General features: G+C 43.5%; 1 protein-coding gene across 1 annotated transcript in view; it reads left to right on the top strand.

Moving 5' to 3' along the window:
- Positions 1-1,613: 1,613 nt before the first annotated feature.
- The window catches only part of LOC123992968 (rap1 GTPase-activating protein 2-like), a 158,539-nt gene continuing 147,181 nt past the window's right edge, over positions 1,614-12,971 (top strand). Inside the window, exon 1 of the mRNA XM_046294655.1 lies at positions 1,614-1,705. Coding sequence (XP_046150611.1) covers positions 1,665-1,705 — 41 coding nt within the window. The 5' untranslated portion in view covers positions 1,614-1,664. The remainder of the gene's footprint in view (positions 1,706-12,971) is intronic.

Raw genomic sequence — 12,971 nt, 5'->3', positions numbered from 1 at the left:
GTATTTTGGAAAGTTTTCAACAAGAAATCATTACTCCAGTCATATCATTTGAATTGTAGTCATTTCAAATCAGCTCCAGCCAGTCACGTAGTTGAGGTTGTTGTATTGACCATAGTATCTCTCATTGGGATGGATAGACTCATGTTGCATTCCAAACCAATGATGAACCAAAAACATTGTACACTACTGGCCATTAGTTACATCATCATAGCTGTGACAACGCAGTGCTGCTCTCTATTGTCCGTTTGAAAGCTTGCTTCATTTAAATGTCTCTCCACTTTGAAACCTTGAGTGTAATGTCGTACATGATGTTTGTGTTGCTTGCCTTTGTTCGGGCGTTGTGTTATACAATAACCAAACCTTTGGTCGACCTCCAGAGAACCCTCTCAAAAAAGGTTTCCAAGGCAACCCCAGAACCCGCACCAATTAGAACTCACAAAGGCTCTCCCCAACACTAAACTGCCCGGAGATTAGAGAGGAAAGAAGATCAACCGAAAGAACACAGCATTAAACAAACAGACAAGTGGACTGACTGTGTGGGTGTGAGATGTGTGTTTGGGGAGAAGATTTGATTTGAGCATGTCCCGTAGGCTTTTCTCCGCTCACTGTGTAACACACCCACCCACGCACGCAAGCACGCACGCACGCAAGCACACACACACACACACACACACACACACACACACACACACACACACACACACACACACACACACACACACACACACACACACACACACACACACACACACACACACACACACACACACACACACACACACACACACACACACACACACACACACACACACCTTATCAGGGTTCATGCTCTGTTATTGCCAGAGAGCTCTTAGAACGCCACAGGGAAAATCAATAGCAAATAGTTTAGAGTGGCTGATATGTGTGAACGCTGCTTAGAGTATTGATGGGACACTGCTGTGGCTGGTCTGCTCTTTGGGCATACATGTACTAAGGCAGGCAGGAGGCAGCTTTGTTGAAATAGCTGATTTTCATTGGTTCCCCCGTTTGTGTGTGCACCAAACGTGCCTGAGTGCACTTGTGCACATGTACCTGCGTATATATTTGTTCCTGGATGTGTGTGTCTGTGTATGTGCTTGCGTGTGTATGTGGAAGGGTGTGGATATAACAGTGTGTGTCTTTTGTAGTTGTTGGTGTCGCTGACAACAATGCTGACATCAATGCTGGAGGTGTGTGAGTGTCTGCACTGACCTGTGACTAAGGTGAAGGTACTGAAGACCTCAAACAGTGTCACACTATTGACTTTAACCCGTCCTTTCTCCTCTCCTCTAGGTCATCACCCAACCAGGGAAGAGCTTAGGCGTGTCCCTCACCATGGCAACAACATCTTCCCACGCATCCTGCATTCTGACACACACGCTCCTCTTGTGTGTGTGTCTCTCTCTCTCTCGCTCGCTCTCTCTCATCTTCTCCATTACCCAAATCCACTTACTTACTACACCCTCCTCCTATTTGCTCTCTCTCTCTCTCTCTCTCTCTCTCTCTCTCTCTCTCTCTCTCTCTCTCTCTCTCTCTCTCTCTCTCTCTCTCTCTCTCTCTCTCTCACACATACTCGGTCAATCTCCCCTGTCCTCTCATGCTCTGCCATTCCACTCGCTAATGTTGGACCAGCCACTCGCTAAGACATGTTCTCTACAGCATGCAAGGGATCCGTGGGCGAGTCAAGGTAGGCTTGAACCTTGAGGAGGACAGTACTATAGAGGTCATGTCATATACGCACTATTCCTGTTTGGTTTTCTCTGACTGCTGTGACAAGAAGACAGTGGGAGGTGGCATGAGTGAGTGTGAGAGACCGTGTTAAACTGTTGCTGTGTGTTTGCAAGTGTGAGAGCCTTGCCAGCTGCAGCCTGGCTGCTGTGTGAGAGAGAGAGAAAGAGCAATGGAGAGAGAGAGGTAGAATGTGGGTCTGCTTAGCTGCCAGTCATATCTCAGGCGCTGCCCGTGCAGAAGTATTTACTTCTGTGTGGGTGTGTGTGTGTGTGTGTTTTTTGTGAGTGTGTGGGTAAAGGCATTTTGAGGATGTTACATTATGCAGATGTGTGTGTGTGTGTGTGTGTGTGTGTGTGTGTGTGTGTGTGTGTGTGTGTGTGTGTGTGTGTGTGTGTGTGTGTGTGTGTGTGTGTGTGTGTGTGTGTGTGTGTGTGTGTGTGTGTGTGTGTGTGTGTGTGTGTGTGTGTGTGTGTGTGTGTGTGTTCATCAGTGTGTATGATTATTCCCTCTGTGTCAATGGAAGCTTCTGAGGGAGTGTGTTCACCAAGACACACGCACAAGCTTCTGAAACCCAGCCCTTGTGAATGAAGTGGCTGATTGACGGTTCAATTTACACAGCTTCATCTCTGGAAATGGAAATGAACAACACGAGCCACATTCTGGTACATCAAGTGCAAGATGGAACAGATGGAGCTACCCCTGTCTAATATATACACCCAGTCGTGCAGCTAAAGAGAGGATGTGGGTGATAGATGCACATCTCCCATTGTCATGTTCTGCAACGTCTTGGTTTATTTCTCGCCATCCTCTTGGTGACAGCTGGAAATAGAACTATAATGGGATCTTCTCAGGTGCACTGCTGCCTCTCAGATCTCTGCCAGCCGGCCTCCAGCTACGGGAGGTGATATGTAGATCAGTGGAGGCTGGTGGCAGGAGCTATAGGAGGATGGGCTCATTGTAATGGCTGGATTGGAATTGATGGATAGGAGTCAAACGTGTGGTTTCCATATGTTTGATGTGTTTGATACTGTTCCATCTATTCCATTTCAGCCTTTAGAAAATAGCGCGTCCTCCTATAGCTCATCACACCAGCCTTCACTGATGTAGATAAGGACTACGCTCCACAGATTCATTTAGATGTTTGGTAAAGTGTTGGCTGTTTCTGAGCAGTCATCATGTTTCTATAAATGACAGCAGATGAATATTTGAAACATGATGTTGACCTTTACAGCCAAGCCTGGTCTCAGATCTGTCTGTGTTGCCTTGCCAACTCCTATGGTCTTTGAGTTGACATGGTAGCACAAACATATTTGGGACAAGGCTATATATAAAGCCATTCTCCTTCTTTAATATGTACAGTGCCTTGCAAAAGTATTCATCCCCCTTGGCGTTTTTCCTATTTTGTTGCATTACAACCTGCAATTTAAATTGATTTTTTATTTGGGTTTCATGTAATGGACATACACAAAATAGTCAATATTGGTGAAGTGAAATTGAAGAAATAGCTTGTTTCAAAATATATATTTTTTTAATTTACGGAAAAGTGGTGCATGCATACAATTGAAGTCGGAGGTTTACATACACCTTAGCCAAATACATTTAAACTCAGTTTTTCACAATTCCTGACATTAATCCTAGTAAAAATTCCCTGTCTTAGGTCAGTTAGGATCACCACTTTATTTTAAGGAAGTGAAATGTCAGAATAATAGGAGAGAGAATGATTTATTTCAGCTTTTATTTCTTTCATCACATTCCCAGTGGGTCAGAAATGTACATACACTCAATTAGTATTTGGTAGCATTGCCTTTAAAATGTTTAACTTGGGTCAAACGTTTCAGGTAGCCTTCCACAAGCTTCCCACAATAAGTTGGGTGAATTTTGGCCCATTTCTCCTGACAGAGCTGGTGTAACCGAGTCAGGTTTGTAAGGCCTCCTTGCTCGCACACGCTTTTACAGTTCTGCCCAAACATTTTCTATAGGATTGAGGTCAGGGCTTTGTGATGGCCACTCCAATACCTTGACTTTGCTGACCTTGAGCTATTTTGCCACAACTTTGGAAGTATGCTTGGGGTATTTGTCCATTTGGAAGACCCATTTGCGACCAAGCTTTAACTTCCTGACTGATGTCTTGAGATGTTGCTTCAATATATCCACATAGTTTTCCTGCCTCATGATGCCATCTATTTTGTGAAGTGCACCAGTCCCTCCTGCAGCAAAGCACCCCCACAACATGATGCTGCCACCCCCGTGCTTCACGGTTGGGATGGTGTTCTTCAGCTTGCAAGCGGCCTTTCAGGTTATGTCGATATAGGACTCGTTTTACTGTGGATATAGATACTTTTGTACCTGTTTCCTCCAGCATTTTCACAAGGTCCTTTGCTGTTGTTCTGGGATTGATTTGCACTTTTCGCACCAAAGTACGTTCATCTCTAGGAGACAGAATGCGTCTCCTTCCTGAGCGGTATGACGGCTGCGTTGTCCCATGGTGTTTATACTTGCGTACGATGGTTTGTACAGATGAATGTGGTACCTTCAGGGGCTTGGAAAATTCTCCCAAGGATGAACCAGGATGAACCAGGAGGTCTACAATTTTTTCTGAGGTCTGGGCTGATTTCCTTTGGTTTTCCCATTATGTCAAGCAACGAGGCACTGAATTTGAAGTTAGGCCTTGAAATACATCCACAGGTACACCTCCAATTGACTCAAAGGATGTCAATTAGCCTATCAGAAGCTTATAAAGCCATGACATAATTTTCTGGAATGTTCCAAGCTGTTTAAAGGCACAGTCAACTTAGTGTATGTAAACTTCTGATCCACTGGAATTGTGATACGTGAAATAATCTGTCTGTAAACAATTGTTGGAAAAATTATGTGTCATGCACAAAGTAGATGTCCTAACCGACTTGCCAAAACTATAGTTTGTTAACAAGAAATTTGTGGAGTGGTTGAAAAATGAGTTTTAATGACTTCAACGTAAGTGTATGTAAACTTCTGACTTGAACTGTGTTTTCATTCCCTTTACTATGAAGCCCCTAAATAAGATCTATTGCAACCAATTACCTTCAGAAGTCACATAATTAGTTCAATAAAGTCCACCTGTGTGCAATCTAAGTGTCACATTATCTGTCACATGATCCAAGTATATATGCACCTGTTCTGAAAGGCCCCAGAGTCTGCAACACCACTAAGCAAGGGGCACCACCAAGCAAGCGGCACCATGAAGACTAGCTGTGTGTCACGACTTCCGCCGAAGTTGGCTCCCCTGCCTGTTCGGGCGGTGCTCGGCGGTCGTCGTCACCGTCCTACTAGCCACTACCGATCCCTTTTTCGTTTGTCTGTTGGTTTTGTCTTATTAGTTTCACCTGTGTGTATTTTAGTTTAATTAGCATCCTTATATATAGTAGGTTGTCCCGCCCTTGTTTTATTGCGGGATTGTTTTTGTTACTCTGTTGTATGGTGGTTTTCGTGTGGTTATTCTCCGGTCTATTTTGGTCCTGTGTTTGGGCTGGTCTATTGTATGCGCCCTGTGTGTTGGCGTGACCGTTTTTGTGCGCCGGAGAATAAATGGACAATCTACTGAACCCTGCTCTCTGCGCCTGATTCCACCCACCACTCCTAGTAAATCGTGACATTGTGTAACGTAATTCGTCCTCCTCTGACGAGTAGTAGACGAGATTGAACCAATGCGCAGCGTGGTATGTGTCCATGTCAATATTTAATAAATCAACTGAACACTGAATAACAAAACAACAAAGTGAAAGAACGAAACGACAACGAAACAGTCCTGTCTGGTGAATACACAAAAAAAAACAATCACCCACAACTAAAATGGGAAAAACAGGCTACCTAAGTATGATTCTCAATCAGAGACAACGATCAACAGCTGCCACTGATTGAGAACTATACCAGGCCGAACACAGAAATACAACAAAGAATGGGCAGAAATCCCAGTGGCTAGATGTGCCAAGTTTATAGAGACATACCCTAAGAGTCTTGCAGCTGTAATTTCTGCAAAAGGTGACTCTATAAACTATTGACTTTGGGGGTGGGGTGGGGGGGGGATACTTATGCACAATCAAGTTTGCAGTTTTGTTGTCTTATTTCTTTTTTTTCACAAGAAAGAAATATTTTGCATCTTCAAAGTGGCATGTTGTGTAAATCAAATGACACAAACCCCCCAAAAATCTATTTTAATTCCAGGTTTAAGGCAACAAAATGGGGGGGGGGTGAATACCTTTCGCAAGCCACTGTACCTGGATGTCTATTGGTGCACTCGTTCTCTTCTTCTTGTAAACTTCTCTTATTTTCATTAATTCCATCTGTCATCATCATCTCTCTCCCTCTCTCTCTTCCTCTCTAACCTCTCTAACTTCTCTACATCCGCCAGCCCCATTTTATACCTCACACCGTCCTTGTCATTCACTCTAATTGATTGGCCTCCATTCAATCTCATGATCTCTCATTTCCTTTTTCCCTCGTTAAACTCTCTCTCTCCGACTCTCTCTCTCTCTCTCTCTTGCTCTCTCACATTCACTCCTCCCCTCTCAATGAATGGGGGATAAGCTCAGACTTTGATAAACTGTCAGATGAGTCACAGGGCAGTTGTCTTTCCGTATCTCAAGGTTGTTTGTGTGTGTGTGTGTTTGTGTGTGTGTGGGGGGGCGGGGTCGTTTTGTTTGCTCAAGCACACATTCTTTTATGGATGAAAGGTAGGCTTCTTTCCTGTCATCAGTGCATTTTTGTGGGCATATGGTAGGGCCTTATGTCACATTCCCTGAAATCCACCTACGCATCTAATAACACAGGCGAAAATCACAGGGTGCTATGCGCATATGGGTGACGAGAGGATCAAGACATGAAAGGAGGGGGAAAAGGACATGGAAGAGTAAGGGTTGAATTGTGAGAAGGGAGGTGAGGCCAGAGTGAGGGAGAATAGAGAAAAGTTGGTGGACAACATTCTTAGGAAGAATAGGTGCAACCTAGGACCAAAAATGTTCTACCAAAAAGGTTTCATGTAAACCCTATCCCCTCCACAAAGAACTTTGTGAGCCCTTTTTTCTAAGGGTGCAGTATTAGGTTGGGGGGGGTATCAGATAAAGAGATGTAGATTAGCATGAAATAAAGGAAAAAGAGCAATGACAATGAAAGGGTGAGGATGAGGCAGTGAAAAGGGGGATGAGGTGGCAGGAAAGAAGAGAGGTGGGATGGGGGGACCAGTATTGGGGTCCAGTATTGGGGTCCAGTATTGAGGGTCCAGTATTGAGGGACCAGTTTTGAGGGACCAGAATTGGGGGTCCAGTATTGGGGGTCCAGTATTGAGGGTCCAGTATTGAGGGACCAGTATTGAGGGACCAGAATTGGGGGGCCAGTCTTGGGGGTCCACTATTGAGGGTCCAGTATTGAGGGACCAGTTTTGAGAGACCAGAATTGGGGGTCCAGTATTGAGGGTCCAGTATTGAGGGTCCAGTATTGAGGGACCAGTATTGGGGATTTAGTATTAGGGACCATTATTGAGGGTCCAGAATAGAGGGTCCAGTATTGAGGGTCCAGTATTGAGGGACCAGTATTGAGGGACCAGTATTGGGGGTCCAGTATTGAGGGACCAGTATTGGGGGACCAGTATTGGGGGACCAGTATTGGGGGTAGCATTATCAGAAATAGATGGATGGAGATAAGGACAGCAGCTCAGACAGGGGAGCATCTGGGCTGTGACTGGGTGTCATCCTCCACTATTTAGTCAGAGAGAGAGAGAAGGAAGGAGATGGAGAGGGAGAGAGAGATAATGAAAAAAAGAGAGGGAGGGAGTGTGTGTGTGTGAGAGAGAGAGAGAGAGAGAGAGAGAGAGAGAGAGAGAGAGAGAGAGAGAGAGAGAGAGAGAGAGAGAGAGAGAGAGAGAGAGAGAGAGAAACGATAGAGGGGAGTGAGAAAGAAAAGGCAAGGCCATCAATCTGTCAGGCACCAACACAACACCCTATTCAGCACTGCAAGACGGCTGTCCATTTATCTCCAAGCATATTGGCATAACCATACATACTGCCCAAGTGGTTTTATAGAATGATGAGTATTGAATGCTCTAGTCTGGAAATGTTTTATTTCTTCTGTTGTGGATATATTCAGGTACAACGTCATTATGAACATGTTAAAGTTGGTGTCACTATATATTTAACAGTTTGTCCCATGTGTGTCAATGAGTGTTTCACTGCATTCTCATGTAACATACTGTATCTGCCTGATTTAACGTCTAATCTCCTGCACTCCTCCGTCTGTCCCCCTCTTCCTCCCTTTACCCACTCCCTTTACCCACTCCCTTTTTTACTTTATGATTCACTTTGAGTGCATTGCAACGTTTCCGCCTGGCCCTTGTCCAATTATCTCTCTCTCTCAATCTATAGGTTTTCTATCTACTTCCCTCTATCTCTCAATCTATAGGTTTTCTATCTATTTCTCTCTATCTATAGGTTTTCTATCTATTTCTCTCTATCTCTCAATCTATAGTTTTTCTATCTATTTCTCTCTATCTCTCAATCTATTGGTTTCCTATATATTTCTCTCTCTCTCTCTCTCTCTCTCTCTCTCTCTCTCTCTCTCTCTCTCTCTCTCTCTCTCTCTCTCTCTCTCTCTCTCTCTCTCTCTCTCTCTCTCTCTCTCTCTCTCTCTCTCTCTCTCTCTCTCTCTCGTCCTCCCTCTTCTCTCCCTCTCTCTCCCCCTCTCTCTCTCTCTCTCTCTCTCCCTCTCTCTCCCTCTCTCTCTCATCCTCCCTCTTCTCTCCCCCCTGCTCTGTATTGCTTCCTCCCCATGACTCTTAAATCTCTAGTGGCAGGAGGTGGGGTAAAACTGAGGGACTGATAGAAAGAGCCTTGATAAAGCTGCTTACGCAGACAACAGACAGTCTGAGACATCAATACTGAGCATTGTCACTCACTAATACAGAACAGGCAGGCATCAGGCTGAGTGTCTGATCGCACTGACATTGGAACAAAGGTTTATTGATGTCTGTCTCAGTCAGGTGTCAGGGAATTCTGGCTTTGGCTATTTGGTATTGTAAAGTGTATTTGTTTCTGGTCAGGTCATGTGCTCAGGAAAAACTCCAGGCGCAAATAATGAGACAGCAATGGCGTGCAAAAGCACTTTCATATTGTCTTGAACATTGTATTTGATCACATGTTAATACATGTCTTTATATTCTTTAGTAATGTGTGAGGACACACACCACTGGGGAGATAATCTGCTTAGGGATAGGCGTCCCGTCAACAGGACAGTTGTAAATCATGCAGCGCCTTGTGTCACGATCACAGATTTTAGAGAAACAACAAATGTCTGTACATATCAGTGTCTTATATCGTCTGGAAGCTTAAATTCTTGTTAATATAACTGCACTGTCCAATTTACAGTATCTATTACTGCGAAAAAAGCCATTCTTTTATTTGAGGGGAGCTCCTTACGACAAACACTTTTTTCACCACGATAGGTTTGATAAATTCACCTCTGAAGATGAAATGTGTACTTACATTCTGAAATCTTGCTCTGATATATCATTCAAAGGGTCCCAGAGATAACATGAAGTGTCATTTTGTTAGATAAAATCATTTTTCATATCGTAAAAAGGTCCATATAGCATGCACAATCGATTTTGTGTTTCCACTCGTTCAATTTGCAAAGAAAGGAATCTGTGAAAATCTAACCCTAAACGTTGTTTCAACCAGTCAAATCACGTTCATATTTATTCCTCAGACATCCTAGAACGTAACCAGACTTCACTATATCATTAGGGGTGTAGTATATCCTATAGGACACCACATTTGGTCAGAAAGCGACATCTTCATGGCACGGCGATGACGCGGGCAGTCTTCACTTGATCGACTGTAACTTTGTCGAACGAAGCTAGTTAGAGAGCCAATGAGCTGGGCTTTCTGGGAGTATCTGTCGCAAAATGTAACTGCTAACCTTGTGAGACAGCAAGTCTTTTCCTTTTGGTCAAAAATGATAAGAATAGTCAGGGTTATGAAGTTATGAAAACTGGGTGTTTTGCAAATGGTGAACTTATAATATGGCTACTAATACTGGAAAAGCAAAATCAAAGGTCAAGTATACAGATTTGACGATATTCTTGCAGAAAAATGTCACGTGAATGTAAATGTCTCCTTCACGATTTGCCCAAATGTACCAGGGTGACTTCACACTAAATGTCATGTAGTTTGCTCATACTTCAAGTTACCCATCTGAAACTTTGCACATACACTGCTGCCATCGTGTGGACACCATCGGTGTGATGGCTAGATGTGGGACCTTTCTGTTGCATTTCAAAGATGGTGGTAAAAATCACATTTTAAAAACTTTGTTTTAGGGTGCCATTTTGGACAAAGTGAATAGGGTGCCATTTTGGACGAAGAGAATAGGGTGCCATTTTGGACAAAGTGAATAGGGTGCCATTTTGGATGAAGTGAATAGGGTGCCATTTTGGACGAAGAGAATAGGGTGCCATTTTGGACGCAGAGAATAGGGTGCCATTTTGGATGCACCCGCTGTCATTCAATTCATCTTGTCCTATTCTTTCACATCGAAGAACGTAATTTCCACTGGGGGAAAAGAAAGCACCAAACATTTCTTCATTCCCATTGGGACATAAGGCCCAAGGCAAAATCTACAGTTAGAAAATATACATTGGGTCAGTTTAGTGAGAGGACTGATGGTGTTACCAGTTAAAGTGTAACCTCAGGGGCTTTCTGATCATATATCTAAAGCACGTGTGTCAAGGAACTGAAAAGGCCATTCTTCTGTAAATATGCTGAAGTGTGTAGGGACGTTATTATGTATTGGAGCTTGCGATTGAGAGCTGCTGCTTGTCAGTATTGTACAGTACAACAGTACATTGTGCCTGTGTTGAAGTATACACACTAGTATGTGTCATCAGGTCAGAGCTTGCCTAGTCTCCTTCATGTGAACGTTTACTGAGGTGTCTGAGGCCGGGATTCAATGCAAGGCGTGCCTTACTGTACAACCGATAATGCACCTATGGCAATGATCCTGCATTTGCGGAGATGGCACTCCCGGTAACCACTGCATAATATGTCGGCTCAAGCGGAAATTACATTACGGATTGAAACCCAGCCTCGGATTGTACAACTGACACACAACATATTTGACACAATAGTTGTGTATCTGCATCATTTATTTTGACACAATTGTTCTCCAGAACCAGACAGACGCAGATAGAGCACAGCTAGTGGTCATCCACTAGACAAGAGCATTGTATTGGGTTTCAATGAGAGATGTTTTCATGATGGAGATAGTGATTCATGTGATAATGTGAATGGCGCCGGGCACCCAATCTGGCTCATCTAAAACACAGACAGACAGAGTGATGCTTCACTGGGAGCGCTGCAAATTGGAGTTCAAGTGATGCTCATCTCATTTAATTGATGTTCTCTCATTCTGAAGCTTCATTACACTGTAAACCTCAAGATTTGAGGAAACCGATTTCACTTCATTATTTAATATATCAAAATGAATCAAATGAAATGTTATTTGTCACATGCTTTGTGACAGGTATAGGTATAGACTAACAGTGAAATGCTTACTTAAGGCACCGCTTGCCATGCGGTAGCAAAGAGAACAGTCTATGACTCGGGTGGCTGGAGTCTGTGACAATTTTTAGGGCCTTTCTTTGACACCGCCTGGTATAGAGTTCCTGGATGGCAGGGAGCTCAGCCCCAGTGATGTACTGGGCTGTAGGCACTACCCTCTGTTGCCCCTTGTGGTCGGATGCCCAGCAGTTGCCATACCAAGCGGTGATGCAGCCATTCAAGATGCTCTCAATGGTGTATCTGTAGAACTTTGAGGAGCTGATGCCAAATCTTTTCAGCCTGCTAAGAGGGAAGAGGCGTTGTCGTGCCTTCTTCACGACTGTGTCGGTATGTGTGGGCCATGCCAATTCCTTAGTGATGTGGACACAGGAACATGTAGCTATCGACCCGCTCCACAACAGCTCCGTCTATGTTGATTGGGTCGTGCTTGGCCCTCTGTTTCTTGTAGTACACGATCAGCTTCTTTGTCTTGTTGACGTTGAGGGAAAGGTTGTTTCAGAGTACAGTTAATTGATGTGATTTTGTAGTCAATACTCAAACCAATAGAGTCACTGTGACCATATAGGGCATCCGGATTTGAGTTGTATCAGCTTGAAATGTTTGAGTAAATCAAAACATTGAACTTAAAGCTCAGTATTAATTAAATACAAAAGTTAGTGGTTTGAACTCTAAACAGATGTGAAAGGACATTTTTTATATGAAGTTTATCACGTTTTTGGGAAGACCCAGATGCAGAGTGTCAAAGTAACAAAAGTTTATTACTAGAACAGGGGGCAGGCAAAACGACAGGTCAAGGGCAGGCAGAGGTCAATAATCCAGATCAGAGTCCAAAAGTACAGAACGGCAGGCAGGCTCAGGGTCAGGGCAGGCAGAATGGTCAAAACCAGGAAAACTGGAACTAGAAACAAACAGGAGCAAGGGGAAACCCGCTGGAAGGCTTGACGAACAAAACAATCTGGCAACAGACAAACAGAGAACACAGGTATAAATACACCGGGGATGATGAGGAAAGATGGGAGACACCTGGTGGGGGGTGGAGGCAAGCACAAAGACAGGTGAAACAGATCAGGGAAAAAAGTTGATTGAACTTAGAATACAGACATTTTGTAACTCTTTTGTAAAGTCTTTATAAGACAATAAATTACATATCTCATAAGGCCTTATTTTTTATATATATTTTTTTATTAAAAATGTTACCCGAGTAAACAGGTGCAAAAAAAATCTGATTGGATTAGTTTAATATTATTTGTCTTTGTGTAGCATAAGATGAATCGATCAATCAATGTACAGTATATTCCCCTTATGTAATCGGCTACCTCTGCTGTATCCCTCACCAACTCCTATGCAGTTTAGAATAGTATGGATGTCAAACAACAACCAACGGCTGTAACGTAACAAAATGTGGGAAAAGTCAAGGGGTTTGAATACTCTCTGAATGCACTGTATACACCTTTTTTATGAGGGGGGGGGGGATTATTATGAGTTAAAAAGATACTCCAGGCCACTCTTCAATGTCTAAAAATAAAAACAAATGTCTATCTGCTGTAGAGCATGCTGGGAAATATGATAGTTAGTTGTACTTTCATTCATGTCAACAATTACTTGACTAACTGTAACGGCTTTCTTCCGTCGAAGGAG

Source organism: Oncorhynchus gorbuscha, linkage group LG13 (assembly GCF_021184085.1).
Source record: "Oncorhynchus gorbuscha isolate QuinsamMale2020 ecotype Even-year linkage group LG13, OgorEven_v1.0, whole genome shotgun sequence".
Lineage (NCBI taxonomy): Eukaryota > Metazoa > Chordata > Actinopteri > Salmoniformes > Salmonidae > Oncorhynchus > Oncorhynchus gorbuscha.
This window is presented reverse-complemented; position numbering and strand designations above follow the sequence as displayed.